Consider the following 22223-nt stretch of genomic DNA (forward strand, 5'->3'; position numbering starts at 1 on the left):
CTGTGTGCTTAGGGTCGTTGTCCTGTTGGAAAGATGAACCTTCACCCCAGTCTGAGGTCCTGAGCGCTCTGGAGCAGGTTTTCATCAAGGATCTCTCTGTACTTTGCTCCGTTCACCTTTCCCTCGATCCTGACTAGTCTCCCAGTCCCTGCCTCTGAAAAACATCCCCATAGCATGATGCTGCCACCACCATGCTTCACCGCAGTGATGGTGCCAGGTTTCCTCCAGACGTGACGCTTGGCATTCAGGCCAAAGAGTTCAATCTTAGTTTCATCAGACCAGAGAATCTTGTTTCTCATGGTCTGAGAGTCCTTTAGGTTCCTTTTGGCAAACTCCAAGCGGGCTGTCATGTGTCTTTAACTAAGAAGTGGCTTCCGTTTGGCCACTCTACCATAAAGGCCCGATTGGTGGACTGCTGCAGAGATGGTTGTCCTTCTGTAAGGTTCTCCCATCTTCACAGAGGAACTCTGTCAGAGTGACCATTGGGTTCTTGGTCACCTCCCTGACAAAGGCCCTTCTCCGATTGGTCAGTTTGGCCGGGCGGCCAGCTCTAGGAAGAATCTTGGTGGTTCCAAACTAATTCCATTTAAGAATGATGGAGGCCACTGTGGTCTTTGATACCATCAATGCTGCCGAAATGCTTTGGTACCCTTCCCCAGATCTATGCCTCGACACAATCCTGTCTCAGAGCTCTATGGACAATTCCTTCAACCTCATGGCTTGGTTTTTGCACTGTCAACTGTGGGGCCTTGTATAGACAATCAAGTTGTAGAAACATCTCAAGGATGATCAGTGAAAACAGGATGCATCAAAACTCAATTTTGAGTCTCATAGCAAAGTGTTGGAATACTTACAGTACCAGTCAAAAGTTTCAACACACCTACTCGTTGCAGGGTTTTTCTTTATTTTTACTATTTTCTACATTGTAGAATATTAGTGAAGACATCAAAACTATGAAATAACACATATGGAATCATGTAGTAACCAAAAAACTAAACTAATCAAAATATATTTTCTATTTGAGCTTCTTCAAAGTAGCCACCTTTTGCCATGATAACAGCTTTGCAGACTCTTGGCATTGTTGGTAGAGAGGTAGTTCTGTAGTTGTATACAGCCAGACTGGAAGGGTTCATGCAGATTGTTGGTAGAGAGGTAGTTCTGCAGTATCTAGCCAGATTGGAAGGGTTCGTGCAGGTTGTTGCTAGAGAGGTAGTTCTGTAGTATCTAGTCAGACTGGAAGGGTTCATGCAGATTGTTGGTAGAGAGGCAGTTCTGTAGCTGAGACCACGACTTCAAGTACCTTTTGCCAGATCATCATTGTCAATAGTAAAGTCATTGTTGTAAAGTTTATGTAGTCGACATGTCAGCAAGTTGGACACTTTCTATCCCCAAAATGCATCACTCTTTGAAAGGTGGTGACTTGACAACAGTGATTCGCTCGTAAGAGCCCATTGCCATAACATGTGCAACTACCTGTCCAGGCATTGTAAGCTCTGTCAGGTGTCAGCAACGTCTGAGCAGAGGAACACTGCTGAAGACTGCAGGTGGGGGCATTTAAAGAGCTAGCCCCACCCCTTTCAGGTGAATGAGGTGGACTGAGGTGTGGCAACCAATAATGCTGTGTTTGCAAATACCAGTTGGATGGCCGTTCCAGTGGACTTTCCCAGTGGTATGTGCTAAATTCCCACTCGGTTATCTATGCAGCGTACTGATAACTAACCCCAGATGCAGGGGCGGAAATCCCGGGGGGGACGGGGGGGACACGACCCCCCCATCCTTGGAAAAATATGATTTGTCCCCCCCAATATATCACTGAAACATAACTATGTAATTTAAATAATATTAATAATACGCAATGAAAGCAATTGTGCTGATTATTGACACTTAATAGCGCGTTTTTAAGTTTCAAAAGATTGCGACCCCCCCACCCTTTGCCTCACAATGTTTTGATCCACTGCCAGTTCCTTAGTTGGCAAGGTAACAGAGGGGTCATATCTACTGTCTGAATGGCACTCAATGAACGTAACTGAAGTGAGGTTAATCCAGTCAATCGCGCACACACACACTAGCTGAATATGCAGAGCTAGCGCGCAAATATGAACTATTAAGCTAGCTAGTACCTATTCAATTTATGTGGCCTCATCAAAGATGGAATCTTTGCTATCGTCAATTTATTCCAAGATCAGCATGCAGATGATGTAAGTTAGTGCTTCAAAGTCTCTGCGATAAGGTTAGCGATAAACTGAAGTCCAAACTGAACAGAACTACACTCTCTTCTACCATTGTCTTAAATATATTTAATGGTCTCGTTGCAAAAGCTAAATTGTCGCAAGGGAATTTTTATTTATTTATTTAATTTCACCTTTATTTAACCCGGGTAGCAAAGATTATAGCAAACACCACTGAAACGGAATTGGTGCTCGCTAGCTTTGCAAATTCAGCTATTGTTGGAAGCCAGCCAATATGAAACAAACTATTAAAATTACAAAAGGTTGCAGCATATGTTGTGTAAATGATGAACTCATACAGCTGTCAACTCTTGTCATTTTAATCCGTTTCACATTTGCTAGCTACCTTTTAGATCGAAGCCCAAATAGAATGATAAAAGATAAGATGATAGAAGCCCATCTCCTACTGTAAATAACCTACACACTGTGTGTGTGTGTAGCCAGCCAGCCAGCCAGGTAGAAAAATGGCAGAAAAATAAAAGACGGACATCAGAGTATTTTTCAGTACACCAAAACGCAAAGTAAGAACCCTAGTAGCCTAATATCTCAAAGACTAGTTGATAAAATGTTCATAAGAAAGAAATGAAATTCTAATGGAAATGTTTCACAATGATGTCATTAGGCAGAGCAGGCAACAGATGGCACACAGACAGCAGAGTTGGGGACAGATATGCAGGGGCAGACTGGCTGAGACAGGGAGTCTCAGGTAGGTTTGTTGAGTCTTTGTTTGGCAACATTATGAAAGGTTCTCCATTTTTTTGACTTGTAAAATAGGAACATAATTGGAAAATGCCATGGATACCCCCACTCTCAACTTAAACTGGTGACTGAACTAAGATTTGTTAAAGGCAATGGTATTGCTGTTGTGATTAGTTGTGTAGTTTTGGGTACCGGTAGTTAGGAGTACGGCAAACACCTTATTTCTTTGGTTCCTCAATATACATTTACCATATTACAATGTAGGCTATGTGTTACAGCACTACTTTTGGTGTCCCCCTCAGGAATTGCTCTTGAGAAAATGTAATGTAATTGTCCCCTCCAAAGTTGATATCAGATTTTCGCCCCTGTCCAGATATATCATTGGCGTTGTTTCCAATGGGAGCAAAGTTGTATCGTGCCTCACATTCATCACACATGACATAGCTATCATCCTCTTTTACCACTTCAGCAAATCTTTCCCAAACATTACTTTTGTGACCCTCCCTTCTCTTTATTTTCAACTCTCCATTTCGCATCTTTTCTTAATAAATTAAACAAACAATTATCTGTTCGTTTCACTGAATGACAAAATAGTAGGATAGTATGTTTTAAATTGTCATGACGTCTAATCAATCTAATAAGTATCTAATGAAATAGATGGGGAAAAAAACTTTATGAAAATTAAATAAACGTATGACACCAGTCAGCAGATGACGATGTGCTTCTTTGAGGCGACGCTACCAGCGTGACGTGTAATCTAGAAGACGGGACGCTTCTTCAACAACAGCAGCTAGCAATAGTTGCAGTAGCTTGCAACTGACATTATATTGTCAAGATTGGAGTTCAATCCTTAACTAGGTCTTAATTTTGTTAAACAATTTATTAATTAAGCAGACACAGATCCACTTACATTAGTGTGTGTATACATTTTCGTACTGGTCCCCCGCGGGTATCAAACCAACAACCCTCGCGTTGCGTGCGCCATGTTTACCAACTGAGCTACACGGAACTATTCTCACTTCATGTATCCTCATGTATTCATAATGTTCATATTCACATGAAGCTACAGGTCTGCATTAAACTATTCTAACAGTATGTATTCATAATGTACATATTCACATGTAGCTACAGGTCTGCATTAAACTATTCTAACAGTATGTATTCATAATGTACATATTCACATGTAGCTACAGGTCTGCATAGACGAAAGTTTTGGCTTTAAGAAGTCAGACAAAACATATTTCCTCATCTTTAAATGAATAAACAATGTAGTGAATATTTTTTCTATACTGCGTTACCCATTCCAGTCAGCTGACGGCGATATGCGTCTTCAGATGGTGACGTCATATCTAGTGGACTAATCGACACCGGATGCTGTTTCAACAACACGGATACTGACTCATTCAACCACCTCCGTAGCCTGGTAGCCAACATACAACCGAAAACAAGCTCTTTGGACCATTTTTGTGTATGTTGATCTCGGTGTTTTTAACACAATCCTCTTTACGTATCTACTATTTAACTTAAAGTAATTTGCATGTTAAATGTACAAATGTGTTGATTATACTAAGTCTAGCACTAAGCTTATCGCTAATGCTAGCTAGCCCGACCATGAGGGCACTAAGCTACTCTCCTCCTGATAAAGAAGAGGTCTGCTGGACGGAGAAAGAAACTATGGGGCTGAACATTGTCAGGAAAGAAGAGGAGGAGGAGGATATTACAGTAAAAGGAGAGGAAGAAGCTTTCAGAATGAAAGAGGAGGAAGAAGAGGCTATCAGTATCACATTGAAAGAAGAGGAGAAGAACGTTACAGTGAAAGAAGAGGATGTTACAGTGAAAGAAGAGAAAGAACCTTTTAGAGTGAAAGAAGAGGGGATAGAGGCTGTCACAGTGAAAGAAGAGGAGGAGGTAGAGGCTGTCACAGTGAAAGAAGAGGAGGGGATAGAGGCTGTCACAGTGAAAGAAGAGGAGGTAATAGAGGCTGTCACAGTGAAAGAAGAGGAGGAGATAGAGGCTGTCACAGTGAAAGAAGAGGAGGGGATAGAGGCTGTCACAGTGAAAGAAGAGGAGGTAATAGAGGCTGTCACAGTGAAAGAAGAGGAGGTAATAGAGGCTGTCACAGTGAAAGAAGAGGAGGGGATAGAGGCTGTCACAGTGAAAGAAGAGGAGGTAGGCGCTTTCAGAATGAAAGAGGAGGATATTATAGTGAAAGAAGAGGAAGAACATTTTAGAGTGAAAGATGAAGAGGGGATAGAGGCTGTCACAGTGGAAGAAGAGGAGGAGGTAGAAGCTTTCAGGATGAAAAAGGAGGAAGAGGAGGCCATAACATTGATAGAAGAAGAGGAGGATGTTTTGGGAGATGAAGGGGAGGAAGAGGAGACTGAAGATCTGATTAACACCAGTGAGTACTGTCTTAAAAACACAGCCAGAAACTCTGCAGTTGTTGAACTAATGTGTGGTTTGAAAGCCAAAGGGTCATTGCACTGAAATGTGCTCCTCACCAGAACCCCAAATATAAGCTTGTAAAACTCTCGTTGTGTGTAAACAATGCAAATGTAAACAAACACTGTATTTGACTCAAAACGTGGTTAAAACAATCATTTTGATCTCATGGTCGGTCCTTGCATCACAGCTCTGTCTATGAATTAGAGTTGTTCCATTTATTCAAACCCTCAGCTACTCTTCCCTATCTGTTTATTAGGACTGTCGAGATATAAAACGCTTAATTACCAATAAGGTGTATGATATTTATGGCTCTACCTTTCTCACTCATTATTATTCATGATCCATTCATGATTACCCCCCCCCAAAAAAATATTTGTATTTTATTTAACCAGGCAAATCAGTTAAGAACATATTCTTATTTACAATTGGGGCCTACCGGGGAACAGTGGGTTGTTCAAGGGCAGAACGACAGATTTTTAACTTGTCTGCTCGGGGATTCTACCCAGCAACATTTCGGTTACTGGCCCAACGCTCTAACCACTAGGCTACCTACCGAACCCATCATGTTAGCATCCACAAAGTGTTAAGAAACATATTCTATTCTTGTGTGACTCGTATGACACAATACAGTGAGGGAAAAAAGTATTTGATCCCCTGCTGATTTTGTACGTTTGCCCACTGACAAAGAAATGATCAGTCTATAATTTTAATGGTAGGTTTATTTGAACAGTGAGAGACAGAATAACAACAAAAAAATCCAGAAAAACGCATGTAAAAAATGTTATAAAATGATTTGCATTTTAATGAGGGAAATAAGTATTTGACCCCTCTGCAAAACATGACTTAGTACTTGGTGGCAAAACCCTTGTTGGCAATCACAGAGGTCAGACGTTTCTTGTAGTTGGCCACCAGGTTTGCACACATCTCAGGAGGGATTTTGTCCCACTCCTCTTTGCAGGTCTTCTCCAAGTCATTAAGGTTTCGAGGCTGACGTTTGGCAACTCGAACCTTCAGCTCCCTCCACAGATTTTCTATGGGATTAAGGTCTGGAGACTGGCTAGGCCACTCCAGGACCTTAATGTGCTTCTTCTTGAGCCACTCCTTTGTTGCCTTGGCCGTGTGTTTTGGGTCATTGTCATGCTGGAATACCCATCCAGGACCCATTTTCAATGCCCTGGCTGAGGGAAGGAAGTTCTCACCCAAGATTTGATGGTACGTGGCCCCGTCCATTGTCCCTTTGATGCGGTGAAGTTGTCCTTTCCCCTTAGCAGAAAAACACCCCCAATGCATAATGTTTCCACCTCCATGTTTGATGGTGGGGATGGTGTTCTTGGGGTCATAGGCAGCATTCCTCCTCCAAACACGGCGAGTTGAGTTGATGCCAAAGAGCTCCATTTTGGTCTCATCTGACCACAACACTTTCACCAGTTGTCCTCTGAATCATTCAGATGTTCATTGGCAAACTTCAGACAGGCATGTATATGTGCTTTCTTGAGCAGGGGGACCTTGCGGGTGCTGCAGAATTTCAGTTCTTTCACGGCGTAGTGTGTTACCAATTGTTTTCTTGGTGACTATGATCCCAGCTGCCTTGAGATCATTGGCAAGATCCTCCCGTGTAGTTCTGGGCTGATTCCTCACCGTTCTCATGATCATTGCAACTCCACGAGGTGAAATCTTGCATGGAGCCCCAGGCCGAGGGAGATTGACAGTTCTTTTGTGTTTCTTCCATTTGCGAATAATCGCACCAACTGTTGTCACCTTCTCACCAAGCTGCTTGGCGATGGTCTTGTAGCCCATTCCAGCCTTATGTAGGTCTACAATCTTGTCCCTGACATCCTTGGAGAGCTCTTTGGTCTTGGCCATGGTGGAGAGTTTGGAATCTGATTGATTGATTGCTTCTGTGGACAGGTGTCTTTTATTCAGGTAACAAACTGAGATTAGGAGCATTCCCTTTAAGAGTGTGCTCCTAATCTCAGCTCGTCACCTGTATAAAAGACACCTGGGAGCCAGAAATCTTTCTGATTGAGAGGGGGTCAAAAACTTATTTTCCTCATTAAAATGCAAATCAATTTATAACATTTTTGACATGTGTTTTTCAGGATTTTTTTGTTGTTATTCTGTCTCTCACTGTTCAAATAAACCTACCATTAAAATGATAGACTGATCATTTCTTTGTCAGTGGGCAAACGTACAAAATCAGCAGGGGATCAAATACTTTTTTCCCTCACTGTACATTATTTACCGTTGTTAGGTTCTAATTCTCAGAGTGAAAACCCAACGGAAAAAGCTGAACCAGTTTATTCTTCCCAGATGGTCAATCCAGCTGGATTAGACAAAAAAAACCTCCTCCTACACATCTGTACAAACATTGTATCTTTACTGCACTTTACTGCACTTTACTTCACATTGCTGGACACTAAATAATATGGGCCATAAACTTTTCTTCCTCCCTTAACGTGACCTGACCTCGACCCCCCTTCATCACTAATCCGTGGCTCTCTCCCCTTATCGATGCCTGCCACATGTGACCGCTTCCCTGCACTCAGTCTTTCAGTAGGGTCCCTGATATAATGTAAACGTTATACATTACCCTCTCGCCCACATGTTCATGAATAACTATATTTCATACTCTCAGAACCCAACACCATTCATTTCTATTGGGTACAACATCATCTGAAACACAACCAAAACAAACTGCAAATGTATCCAACAAGTTTGAAGAGTCACAAGCTTGATGTAGTCATTGCGTTATAGGAATATGGGACCAAATATTTTAATACACATATAAGTGGGGGGACTAGATACATGAAGTGATTTTATTTCTAAATGGTAAAACAGATACCCTGAAAATACCCTAAAATAAAAGGTGACGTTCTGTACTGTCTCATATGAAACATTTGTTCTCAAATCTAAAATGCTGGAGTATAGAGTCACTCTTCCCTGTCCAGATAAATACGTAGGGGAGTACAGAGCCACATTAAACGGTTTACCTTCCCTGTCCAGATAAATACGTAGGGAAGTACAGAGCCACATTAAACGGTTTATCTTCCCTGTCCAGATAAATACGTAGGGGAGTACAGAGCCACATTAAACGGTTTATCTTCCCTGTCCAGATAAATACGTAGGGGAGTACAGAGCCACATTAAACGGTTTATCTTCCCTGTCCAGATAAATACATAGGGAAGTACAGAGCCACATTAAACGGTTTATCTTCCCTGTCCAGATAAATACGTAGGGAAGTACAGAGCCACATTAAACGGTTTATCATCCCTGTCCAGATAAATACGTAGGGAAGTACAGAGCCACATTAAACGGTTTATCTTCCCTGTCCAGATAAATACGTAGGGGAGTACAGAGCCACATTAAACGGTTTACCTTCCCTGTCCAGATAAATACGTAGGGAAGTACAGAGCCACATTAAACGGTTTATCTTCCCTGTCCAGATAAATACGTAGGGGAGTACAGAGCCACATTAAACGGTTTATCTTCCCTGTCCAGATAAATACGTAGGGAAGTACAGAGCCACATTAAACGGTTTATCTTCCCTGTCCAGATAAATACGTAGGGGAGTACAGAGCCACATTAAACGGTTTATCTTCCCTGTCCAGATAAATACGTAGGGAAGTATAAATAGTTTATTTAAGCAATAAGGTCCATATACCACAGGTATGACAACCTGATCTACATGAATGCAGCTTCCACTTCATTAAAGCCGTTAGATGCAGTTTATCAAGGCGCTCTTCGTTTCATAACGGGTGACAGGTTTTGCACTCCACCGCTCGCTCTATCAGAAAGTAGGATGACCCTCTTTGACCTCACGTAGGTTGAAACACTGCATTTTATTCATTTATAAAGCCCTATTGCAAAAACTCCCATATTACCTGACCTCTTTACTAACCTATAGGAGTAGGAGTTACCATACCCAATCACAGGGATGGAAAAACAGCTAAGTCGTTTCATGTCATTTCAGCAACATTATTTTGTTGACATCTAATTTGATCTGAGAAATGAAGCTAATTGATAGCACCCAAATTGGCCCTTTTGATTGATAATATTCAATAAATATAGTATCCAACATCCGATTGGGATCAAACTCCTTCCAACACTTGAGTAAGACATGAGGATTCCAGTTAAATGGTTAAAAGCTTCCCATGGACCCCCCACCAACCAGGAATGGTCTTAACTAATCCAGATCCCTTCTTTGAAGGGAATAAACCACACGCCGTTTCCTGGACACAGATTAAGCCTAAGAGAAGGACTGAATTGCTTTCATGGAGGACTGAATCGGAGGACAATATATTTTCATTGTGAGAAAAAAGCTATTGGTTTTCTACCCAAAGTTGGAAAGAAATTGTTGTGATCCATTTAATAAACACAGCAAAATGTATGAAAACTTGTGGCAATAGCAGGAACAGCGGCATCTAGTGGGAAAAACGGGGTACTTTCACACTTATTTATGGGGCAAAATGCAAGCGACTTCTAAATGATCTGAACAGGAGAAAAAACACCACCAAATTCACTGTATTAATTATATATGATATAATAATAATGAATAAATAACACTCCTAGCCACAGCTACAACTTGTCAAACATAGAGAAGGGAGACTGTATACTGGCCATTGGCTTTTACTTTACTCAATGGAGTGGGTAAAGGAGGAGTTAACTGGTGGTTGAACTCATTTCTTTATAACAGAAAATAGAATTCTGGGGTTCCCCTCAACACTTGCAACGAGATTGGTAAAGTATAACTTGTGTGCAGTGTTCAGTGCCTCGTTGTATGTATTATGGTGATATACCAGGGACTGGGCATGTAGTTAGGTTTGTACAGTCTGGTGATATACCAGGGCCTGGGGATGTAGTTAGGTTTGTATGCAGTCTGGTGATATACCAGGGACTGGGGATGTAGTTAGGTTTGTACAGTCTGGTGATATACCAGGGACTGGGGATGTAGTTAGGTTTGTACAGTCTGGTGATATACCAGGGACTGGGGATGCAGTTAGGTTTGTATCAGTCTGGTGATATACCAGGGACTGGGGATGCAGTTAGGTTTGTACAGTCTGGTGATATACCAGGGACTGGGGATGCAGTTAGGTTTGTATGCAGTCTGGTGATATACCAGGGACTGGGGATGCAGTTAGGTTTGTATGCAGTCTGGTGATATACCAGGGACTGGGGATGCAGTTAGGTTTGTACAGTCTGGTGATATACCAGGGACTGGGGATGCAGTTAGGTTTGTATGCAGTCTGGTGATATACCAGGGACTGGGGATGCAGTTAGGTTTGTATGCAGTCTGGTGATATACCAGGGCTTGGGGATGCAGTTGGGTTTGTATGCAGTCTGGTGATATACCAGGGCTTGGGGATGCAGTTAGGTTTGGATGTAGTATGGTGATATACCAGGGACTGGGGATGTAGTTAGGTTTGTATGTAGTATGGTGATATACCAGGGACTGGGGATGCAGTTAGGTTTGTATGTAGTATGGTGATATACCAGGGACTGGGGATGCAGTTAGGTTTGTACAGTCTGGTGATATACCAGGGACTGGGGATGCAGTTAGGTTTGTATGTAGTATGGTGATATACCAGGGACTGGGGATGCAGTTAGGTTTGTATGTAGTCTGGTGATATACCAGGGCCTGGGGATGCAGTTAGGTTTGTATGCAGTCTGGTGATATACCAGGGACTGGGGATGCAGTTAGGTTTGTATACAGTCTGGTGATATACCAGGGCCTGGGGATGCAGTTAGGTTTGTATGTAGTCTGGTGATATACCAGGGACTGGGGATGTAGTTAGGTTTGTATGCAGTCTGGTGATATACCAGGGACTGGGGATGTAGTTGGGTTTGTATGCAGTCTGGTGATATACCAGGGCCTGGGGATGCAGTTAGGTTTGTATGCAGTCTGGTGATATACCAGGGACTGGGGATGCAGTTAGGTTTGTATACAGTCTGGTGATATACCAGGGACTGGGGATGTAGTTGGGTTTGTATGTAGTCTGGTGATATACCAGGGCCTGGGGATGCAGTTAGGTTTGTATGCAGTCTGGTGATATACCAGGGACTGGGGATGCAGTTTGGTTTGTATGCAGTCTGGTGATATACCAGGGACTGGGGATGCAGTTAGGTTTGTATGCAGTCTGGTGATATACCAGGGACTGGGGATGCAGTTAGGTTTGTATGCAGTCTGGTGATATACCAGGGACTGGGGATGCAGTTAGGTTTATATGCAGTATGGTGATATACCAGGGACTGGGGTGCATTATTGTTGCAGTTGTAGACTGGTGCAGTTAGTTTTATGCAGTTGATGATATACCAGGGCCTGGGGATGCAGTTAGGTTTGTATGCAGTCTGGTGATATACCAGGAACTGGGGATGCACAGTTAGCTTTGTTTTCCTCTAGCTATTCTCCAGTTTGCTCCCAGCCGCTTTCATAGAATGTTGATCCCTGTTAAACCACGGTATAGATTGTTTGTTTGACAGAATTAAAATGACATTTCCTTAAATGCAGTCAGATACGTGTTTTAAATGAAATAAAATACACTTTTCTCTCAACTGCGTTACCATCTCCAGTCAGCAGATGGCGATGAGCGTCTTTCAGGCGATGCTGCCATTGTGACGTATAATCTAGTGGACGGGACGTTTCTTCAACAACAACAGCTAGTCAGTCACCTCGGTAGCTTTCTAGCAAACATTACCGAAACATTGAAGCTCTTTAGACTTTGTATATGTGCCTCTGTGTTTTAAACACATTTCTGTTGTTTAGCTATTTACCATATTTAATATTATATTTACATTGTTACTCAGCTAGCTGGCTTGATAAGTTAGCCTAGCACTAGGTTAGTGGCTAATGCTTCCTAGCTAACATCCCCGATTAAGCTACTCCCCTCCTGCTAAAGAAGAGGAGGTCTGCTGGACGGAGAAAGAGGGTCTGGGGCTGAACATTGTTGTGAAGAAGAGAATGAAGAGGAGGATGTCACAGTAACAAAATAAGTAGAGGGTGAGGCTGTTACCGTGAAAGAAGAGGAAGGAGAGTTCAGAGAGGAGGAGGAAGAGAAGGTAGTACTTACTGGTGGTAATCAGATCTATCTGAATAACAGGAAGCTCTGTTAGTCCAATAATGGATGAAACGGCCCTTTAACCTTTCTGGCGTAGGCGTTCCGCTAGCGACCCACCTCGACAACATCCGGTGAAATTGCAGAGCGCCAAATTCAAAATACAGAAATAGTCATAATAAACATTCATAAAAAATACAAGTGTTATACATCGGCTTAAAGATTAACTTCTTGTTAATCCAGCCGCTTTGTCAGATTTTAAAAAGGCTTTACGGCGAAAACATACCATGTGGTTATCTCAGGACAGCGCCCTGCAGACAAAAGCATGAAAAACATTTTCCAACCAAACAGATGCATCACGAAAGTCAGAAATAGCGATAAAATAAATCGCTTACCTTTGAAGATCTTCATATTTTTGCAATCCCAAAGGTCTCAGTTACACAATGAATGGTCATTTTGTTTGTTAAAGTCCTTCTTTATATCCCAAAAATGTCAGTTTATTTGGCACATTTGATTCAGAAATACACCAGTTCCAACTCACCCAACATGCCTACAAAGGATCTAATAAGTTACCTGTAAACTTGGTCCAAACATTTCAAACAACATTTCTAATCCAACCTCAGAAACCCTAAAATGTAAATAATCGATCAAATTTAAGATGGAATAAACTGTTTCCAATACCGGAGAAAAACAACACGGAGCGCACTCTCATTCATGCGCACCAAAAGACTAGAGTCCACCTGAGTGACACTTACAAAGAATACGACTACTTCTTCATTTTTCAAAAAGACAACATCGAACAATTGCTAAAGACATCGAACAATTGCTAAAGCCAGTTTTATCATGTAGAAATTTTATTCAGGTCTCTATTAAGTATTTAACTAAATATTCTGTTTGTCTTTGGCAGGAGAGGGACCTGACTCTCACTCTGACAGTGGAAAGAGTCCTTCAGGGGGACCAGACCCAGTGACACCCAAACCAGTGAGACAACACCACTGCTCCCAATGTGAAAAGAGATTTTCTCAATCATGGGCCCTAAAACGGCATGAGAGGACACACACAGGTGAAAGGCCTTTCCAATGTTCCCAGTGTGGAAAGAGTTTTACTTTGTTAGGAAACCTGAGGGAGCACAAGAGAATACACTCTGGAGAGAAACCGTACCACTGTTCCCAGTGTGGAAAGCGTTTCGCCTGGTTAGGGAGCCTAAAGCAGCATGAGAGGATACACACAGGGGAAAAGCCTTTCCAATGTTCCCAGTGTGGAAAGCGGTTTACCCGCTTAAGGAGCCTGAAGGAGCATGAGAGGATACACACAGGGGAAAAGCCTTTCCAATGTTCCCAGTGTGGAAAGCGTTTTACCCAGTTAGGGACCCTAAAAGAGCATGAGACAACACACGCACAAGAAAAGCTCTACCAATGCTCCCTGTGTGGAAAGAGTTTTATCAATTTAAAACATCTGAATAAGCATGCAAGAATACATACACAGGAGGAGAAGACTTACCACTGCTCTCAGTGTGGAAAGACATTTTCCCAGTCAGAGGACCTGAAATCACATGAGAGAATAGAGGCGCTGTGTTCTGACTTATGTTTTTGACCTAAGAATTTAGGTTTTTGTTTATGCCAAATGAAATCATATTGTTTATATGAAATCATTAACAAAATAGACCTACTTTTGTTTAAGTTTTCATCTGGAGATGATAAATACTATACAATGTGTTTTGATTATGAACTTTAATCCATTGCATACAAGTATAAACCCTCTAATATTGTTCATTATGTTTTTGGGATATTGCTAAATGTTAATGATTATATAGATGAATGGAGTTTTGCATTTCTTGATTCTAACCTTAAACCTCTTGGATTTGGCTTTCGCTAAATGAATTTGATTGAATACATGATTTAGATATTGCACCATGTATATTATTGAATAGATTAATAGAAAATGCATTTCTTGATTTTAGTCGTTTTGTTTCATTGAGTTAGTTTGTTTACTAGTCGTCAAGCTAAAGGACTATGACAATGTGATGGTGTTTTTATAATAAAGTTATTGACATGAAAAACATGAGTGTTCCCATCAATGTTATTCCACTATGTAGAAGCAGTATAGAGCTAGTTGTTTATTTTGATATTATCTGTTTGTTTGACTGAATGAATCAGAATTTGCATTGAATACAGATGTGTAGTAGATGAAGTTTATTTTAAATTCTCACTAATCGATCAGCAAAAACGTGTCTGTCAGTCTCAATATAATATTAAACTTTCGAAAGAAATTTAAAATAAAAAGTACAATAAGGCTCCATGGAAGCTAGTACATTAGAATAAGGCTCCATGGAAGCTAGTACATTAGAATAAGGCTCCATGGTAGCTAATACATTAGAATATAATAAGGCTCCATGGTAGCTAATACATTAGAATATAATAAGGCTCCATGGAAGCTAATACGTTATAATAGAATAATGCAGCATGGCAGCTAATATATTATAGTAGAATAAGGCTCCATGGTAGCTAATACTGTTGAATAAGGCTCCATGGTAGCTAATACAGTAGAATATAATAAGGCTCCATGGTAGCTAATACATTAGAATATAATAAGGCTCCATGGTAGCTAATACATTAGAATATAATAAGGCTCCATGGTAGCTAATACAGTAGAATATAATAAGGCTCCATGGTAGCTAATACATTAGAATATAATAAGGCTCCATGGTAGCTAATACATTAGAATAAAATAAGGCTCCATGGTAGCTAATACATTAGAATAGAATAAGGTCCATGGTAGCTAATACATTAGAATAGAATAAGGCACCATGGTAGCTAATACATTAGAATAGAATCAGGCTCCATGGTAGCTAATACATTAGAATAGAATAAGGCTCCATGGTAGCTAATACAGTAGAATATAATAAGTTACCATAAATGTATCCTATGCTGACTAGTCTATTTATCCATTAGGTCTAATGCATGTATCCTATACTGACTAGACTATTATCCATTAGGTCTAATACATGTATCCTATACTGACTAGTCTATTTATCCATTAGGTCTAATAAATGTATCCTATACTGACTAGTCTATTTATCCATTAGGTCTAATAAATGTATCCTATACTGACTAGTCTATTTATCCATTAGGTCTAATACATGTATCCTATACTGACTAGTCTATTTATCCATTAGGTCTAATACATGTATCCTATACTGACTAGTCTATTTATCCATTAGGTCTAATACATGTATCCTATACTGACTCGTCTATTTATCCATTAGGTCTAATACATGTATCCTATACTGACTAGTCTATTTATCAATTAGGTCTAATACATGTACCTGCGCATGTTGATTTTGTCCATCCATACCAGACGCGATCAGGACACGCAGGTTGAAATATCAAAATGAACTCTGAACCAAGTACATGAATTTGGGGACAGGTCAAAAAGCATTCATGGCAATTTAGCTTGTTAGCTTGCTGTTGCTGGCTAATTTGTCCTGTGATATAGACATTGGGTTGTTATGTTATCTGAAGTGCACAAGGTCCTCGTGTCTTACAATGAATCCATGATTGCATGGCCACACCTCCAACTCAATCATCAAGTTTGTAGACGACACAACAGTGAATGGCCTGATTACCAACAATGACGAAACAGCCTACAGGGAGGAGGTGAGGGCCCTGGCAGAGTGGTGCCAAGAAAATAACCTCTCCCTCAACGTCAACAAAAACAAAAGAGCTGATCGTGGACTTCAGGAGACCAGCCTCAGTGGAGAAGGTGAAAAGCTTCAAGTTCCTTGGCGTACACATCCCTGACAATCTGAACATGGTCCATCCACACAGTGTGGTTAAGAAGGAGCAACAGTTCCTCTTCAACCTCAGGAGGCTGAAGAAATGTGGCTTGGCCCCTAAGACCCTCACAAACTTATACAGATATGCCATTGAGAGCATCCTGTCAGTCTGTATCACCGCCTGGTACAGCAACTGCACCAAACAGCTTCTATCTCAAGGCCATCAGACTTTTAAATAGTCATCACTGGCCGGCCTCCACCCAGTACCCTACACTGAACTTAGTCACTGTCACTAGCTGGCTGCCGCCCGGTGTGCTGCTGCCATATTTACATAGACATGGAATCACTGGTCAATTTAATAATGCTTACATACTGTTGTACACACTTCATATGTATATACAGTTCGCCTTGTTTTCCTCTAGCTATTCTCCAGTTTGCTCCCAGCTGCTTTCATAGAACGTTGATCACTGTTAAACCATGGTGCAGATTGTTTGTTTGACAGAATGAAAATGACATTTCCTTAAATGCAGTCAGATACGTGTTTTAAATGAAATAAAATGCACTTTTCTCTCAACTGCGTTACCAACTCCAGTCAGCAGATGGAGATGAGCGTCTTTCAGGCGTTAATGCTGTGTGAGGTATCATTTAGTGGACGGGACGTTTCTTCAACAACAACAACAGCTAGTCAGACACCTCGGTAGCTTGCTCGCCAACATAACCGAAACATTGAAGCTCTTTAGACTGTCTCAGTGTTTTAAAAACAGTTTTGTCGTTTAGCTAGTTACCTTATTTAATGTTATATGTACATTGTTAGTCAGTTAGCTGGCTTGATAAGTTAGCCTAGCACTAGGCTAGTCGCTAATGCTAGCTAGCTAACATCCCTGACCATGAGTTCACTAAGCTACTCTCCTCCTGCTAAAGAAGAAGCGGTCTGCTGGACGGAGAATAAGGCTCCAGAGGGTATATGGCTGAACATTGTCGTGAAAGAGGAGAAAGAAGAGGAGGATGTCACAGTTAAAAAACAAGTAAAGGTTGAGGCTGTTCCCGTGAAAGAAGAAGAGGAAGACGTTACTGTGAAAGAAGAGGAAGACACGTTCAGAGTGAAAGAGGAGGAGGAAGAGCAAGAGGAGGATGCAGGGGAGGAGGGGGAGATGACTGTCACATTGAAAGAAGAAGACGAGGAGGAGACAGAAGATCTGATTGAGACCAGTAAGTACTATCTTAATAACAGGATCACAACCTCTGTTAAACCAATAATGGACGGAAGAAGCCTGACGTTACTCAATATAGTCCAAGGACCAGACATGTTCTGCTTTGAGGCGAACTGGCTCCAAAACAGACAAATACTACATCTAATGTGAATCGATTCTCAATTGTGGTCCAGAAACCTAAATCTCTCTACTTTCATATCTCATCAAAAATAATTTCACAAATATACTCTTACTGCACACTGTTCTAACTGGTTTTAACACAGTTGCAGCCGACAGTGTTTTTCAGCGACAACACCTTTGTGGCGTCCGTATTCCGTTTACACACAGGTGTTAGGAGTCGCTGATAGCTAATTAGTCCAGGTATGCCTCTGTCTATCATCTGTCTTCCATCTGTTTTCCTCAAACACGCTGTAACATGGAAATATGGACATGTCAAAATGCTGACTTTGGTCATTCTAGCAAGCTTTTATTCATATAAAAAATGTATTGAATTCTCCATGTGGTCTATATTAAAAGGGCACTTCATTTAATATAACAGGCTTTTAGAATTCAATATTGGTGCACAATTTCTACTTAAAATATCAAAGGGACGCAAAAGGCAGTCTTCTGGTGGAAGGACCCTGTTAGAGTGCCCATTGTTGTTCTTTTCATCTGCTGCCATCACCTCATGTTTCAGCAAGATAATGCCCCATGTCTCAAGGATCTGGAAACAATTCCTGGAAGCTGAACATGTCCGGTTCATCCATGTACTGCAGACTCACTAGACATGTCACCCGTTGAGCATGTTTGGGATGTTCTGGATCGACATGTACGACAGCGTGTTCCAGTTCCCACCAATATCCAGCATCTTCGCACAGCCATTGAAGAGGAGTGGGACAACCTTCCACATCAACTCTATGTGAAGGAGATGTCACGCTGCATGAGGAAAATGGTGGTCACACCAGATACCGACTGGTTTTCTGATCCTTTCCCCCCATGTTCAATCCATTTTTATTGGTGGAGGGCCTTTCCCCCCATGTTCAATCCATTTTTATTGGTGGGGGGCCTTTCCCCCCCATGTTCAATCCATTTTTATTGGTGGAGGGCCTTTCCCCCCCATGTTCAATCCATTTTTATTGGTGGGGGGCCTTTCCCCCCATGTTCAATCCATTTTTATTGGTGGAGGGCCTTTCCCCCCCATGTTCAATCCATTTTTATTGGTGGAGGGCCTTTCCCCCCATGTTCAATCCATTTTTATTGGTGGAGGGCCTATCCCCTCCATGTTCAATCCATTTTTATTGGTGGAGGGCCTTTCATCCCCATGTTCAATCCATTTTATTGGTGGAGGGCCTTTCATCCCCATGTTCAATCCATTTTATTGGTGGAGGGCCTCCCCAAGAATAATCATCAGAGATTTCTTGATTAATTTCTTCCCCGCCATCCAAGTAGTTTTCGTTCAGATTTGGTAAGTTAGACACACTCTCACTGTGGACGTCAAGTAGACCAGAGTAGACTGATATGACTGCTGTTCTTCATTCACAATTGGTGATTAAATAATTATTTTCCCCTCGCTCATCAACTCACCCGTTCTCCCCCTTTCTCCCCCACGATACTTTACTTCATTCATTTAATCCGTTGTTCTACGTCTGAATAGAGGTTAGGTTCAGTTTGGAAGAAATGATTGGGGATGATTATCAACTAGTCACGTCCCTTTAACCTGTCAGGAGGAGGAGAGGAGCTATTGATTACCACCAGTAAGTACTATCTGAATAACAGGAACCTCTGTTAGCCCAATAATGGACTTTAACCTGTCAGGAGAAGGAGAGGAGCTATTGATTACCACCAGTAAGTACTACCTGAATAACAGGAACCTCTGTTAGCCCAATAATGGACTTTAACCTGTCAGGAGGAGGAGAGGAGCTATTGATTACCACCAGTAAGTACTATCTGAATAACAGGATCCTCTGTTAGCCCAATAATGGACTTTAACCTGTCAGGAGAAGGAGAGGAGCAGGGGCTATTTTCAGGAGATGGACTGGGGGACGGGATGGGGGGAAACCAATTCAATAAAATGACATGCCCTCCTCAAAGTGGGTAAATGATATGCCCTCCTCAAAGTGGGTAACGCCAGTTCTGTTAGTGAAATTAAGATTGTAACAATGACAGTGCATCATATAGACTTATTGAGGGAAAATCAAGGACTGAAGAGGGGCATGAATACAAAAAATGGCAAAGTAATACTTTTTTTTAAATTCATGAGGTGATTGGGGGACTTGATAGTATAACAATAGTAGTAATAATAATAATAATAATAATAATGTATTTTATACAACACTTTTCATCACAAAGACAATCTCAGACTGTAAAAACTGTCAAAACTAACAAAACACATGTAGAGATCTGGCAGGTCTTGGTGATGGTCTTCCACAGCTTTAGATGATAAGGTGTTGTTCAGCCAGGCAGTTCAGAAAGGCTGGGCAGTAGTTTAAAAGGAGGGAGCAGCGATGTCACAGAGGGAGCAGCGATGTCACAGAGGGAGCAGCGACGTCACAGAGGGAGCAGCGACGTCACAGAGGGAGCAGCGACGTCACAGAGGGAGCAGCGACGTCACAGAGGGAGCAGCGACGTCACAGAGGGAGCAGCGACGTCACAGAGGGAGCAGCGATGTCAGTCAGTTACTCAAACCGGAGCTCTTCACCAGGCTCCTCCTCTAACATGGAGCCAGTTTTATCATGTAGAAGCTTTATTCAGGTCTCTATTAAGTATTTAACTAAATAATCTGTTTGTCATTGGCAGGAGAAAGACCAGACTCTCACTCTGACAGCAGAAAGAATCCTTCAGGAGGACCAGACCCAGTGACACACAAACCAGCGAGACAACACCACTCCCTATCATGGGCCCTAAAACAGCATGAGAGGACACACACAGGGGAAAAGCCTTTCCAATGTTCCCACTGTGGAAAGCGTTTTGCCCGCTTAAGGAGCCTGAAGGAGCATGAGAGGACACACACAGGGGAAAATCTTTTCCAATGTTCCCACTGTGGAAAGCGTTTTACCCGCTTAATGAGCCTGAAGGAGCATGAGAGGATACACACAGGGGAAAAGCCTTTCCAATGTTCCAAGTGTGAACAGAGTTTTACCCGCTTAAGGAACCTGAAGAGGCATGAGAAGATACACACAGGGGAAATAATTTCCAATGTTCCCAGTGTGGAAATAGTTTTATCAATTTAAGACATCTGAATAAGCATGAACTTACCAGTGCTGTCATTGTGGAGAGACATTTTCCCAGTCAGAGGACCTGAAATCACATCAGAGAATAGAGAGACTGTGTTCTGACTTATGTTTTTGACCTGATAATTTAGGTGTTTGTTTATACCACATGAAATCATATTGTTTATATGAAATCATTAACAAAACAGACCTACTTTTGTTTAAGTTTTCATCTGGAGATGATAAATACTATACAATGTGTTTTGATTATGAACTTTAATCCATTGCATACCCTCTAATATTGTTCATTATGTTTTTGGGATATTGCTAAATGTTGATGATATTGCTAAATGTTGATGAATGGAGTTTGCATTTCTTGATTCTAACCTTAAACCTCTTGAATTTGATGTGATCTGGTTTTTCACTAAATGAATTGTATTACATGATTTAGATATTGCACCATGTAAATTATTGAATAGATTAATAGAATGTGCATTTCTTGATTTTGAACTTTGAAACCTCTTGAATTTTGTCGTTCTGTTTCATTGAGTTAATTTGTTTACTAGTCATCAAGCTAAAGGACTATGACAATGTGATGCCGTTTTTATAACAACATTGATAAGTTGTTTACATGAAAAACATGAGTGTTCCCATCAATGTTATACCACTAGTTAGAAGCAGTATAGAGCTAGTTGTTTATTTTGATATTATCTGTTTGTTTGACTGAATGAATCAGAATTTGCATTGAATACAGATGTGTAGTAGATGAAGTTTATTTTAAATTCTCACTAATCGATCAGCAAAAACGTGTCTGTCAGTCTCAATATAATATTAAACTTTCGAAAGAAATGAAAAATAAAAAGTAGAATAAGGCTCCATGGAAGCTAGTACATTAGAATAAGGCTCCATGGTAGCTAATACATTAGAATATAATAAGGCTCCATGGTAGCTAATACATTAGAATAAGGCTCCATGGTAGCTAATACATTAGAATAGAATAAGGCTCCATGGTAGCTAATACATTAGAATAGAATAAGGCTCCATGGTAGCTAATACATTAGAATAGAATAAGGCTCCATGGTAGCTAATACATTAGAATAGAATAAGGCTCCATGGTACCTAATACATTAGAATAGAATAAGGCTCCATGGTACCTAATACATTAGAATAGAATAAGGTCCATGGTAGCTAATACATTAGAATAGAATAAGGTCCATGGTAGCTAATTCATTAGAATAGAATAAGGTCCATGGTAGCTAATACATTAGAATAGATTAAGGCTCCATGGTAGCTAATACATTAGAATAGAATAAGGCTCCATGGTAGCTAATACATTAGAATAGAATAAGGTCCATGGTAGCTAATACATTAGAATAGATTAAGGCTCCATGGTAGCTAATACATTAGAATAGAATAAGGCTCCATGGTAGCTAATACATTAGAATAGAATAAGGTCCATGGTAGCTAATACATTAGAATAGAATAAGGCTCCATGGTAGCTAATACATTAGAATATAATAAGGCTCCATGGTAGCTATTACATTAGAATAAGGCACCATGGTAGCTAGTACATTAGAATAGAATAAGGCACCATGGTAGCTAATACATTAGAATAGAATAAGGTCCAT

At 41.0% G+C, this 22223-nt stretch overlaps 2 protein-coding genes across 2 annotated transcripts; both read left to right on the forward strand.

The window, feature by feature from the left end:
• The first annotated feature begins 3703 nt into the window (after window positions 1-3703).
• On the forward strand, window positions 3704-14480 carry LOC106562514 (zinc finger protein 771). Its single transcript, XM_014127434.2, has 2 exons — window positions 3704-5328; window positions 13329-14480. The coding sequence occupies exons 1-2, from the start codon at window positions 4521-4523 to the stop codon at window positions 14012-14014; spliced, it is 1494 nt and encodes a 497-aa protein (XP_013982909.2). The 5' UTR covers window positions 3704-4520; the 3' UTR covers window positions 14015-14480.
• Window positions 14481-16842: 2362 nt separating this feature from the next.
• On the forward strand, window positions 16843-21350 carry LOC106562516 (zinc finger and SCAN domain-containing protein 31-like). Its single transcript, XM_014127436.2, has 2 exons — window positions 16843-17405; window positions 20183-21350. The coding sequence occupies exons 1-2, from the start codon at window positions 17084-17086 to the stop codon at window positions 20614-20616; spliced, it is 756 nt and encodes a 251-aa protein (XP_013982911.1). The 5' UTR covers window positions 16843-17083; the 3' UTR covers window positions 20617-21350.
• Window positions 21351-22223: the final 873 nt, after the last annotated feature.

The sequence above is a fragment of the Salmo salar genome, chromosome ssa02 (assembly GCF_905237065.1).
Source record: "Salmo salar chromosome ssa02, Ssal_v3.1, whole genome shotgun sequence".
Taxonomy (NCBI): Eukaryota; Metazoa; Chordata; class Actinopteri; order Salmoniformes; family Salmonidae; genus Salmo; species Salmo salar.

Bases quoted from the DNA above. Each gene is read 5' to 3' on its own strand.
- LOC106562514 (XM_014127434.2), top strand. From the start codon at position 4,521: ATGCTAGCTAGCCCGACCATGAGGGCACTAAGCTACTCTCCTCCTGAT. The intron at 5,329-13,328 runs GTGAGTACTGTC...TGTCTTTGGCAG, and splicing joins TGAAGATCTGATTAACACCA to GAGAGGGACCTGACTCTCAC.
- LOC106562516 (XM_014127436.2), top strand. From the start codon at position 17,084: ATGAGTTCACTAAGCTACTCTCCTCCTGCTAAAGAAGAAGCGGTCTGC. The intron at 17,406-20,182 runs GTAAGTACTATC...TGTCATTGGCAG, and splicing joins AGAAGATCTGATTGAGACCA to GAGAAAGACCAGACTCTCAC.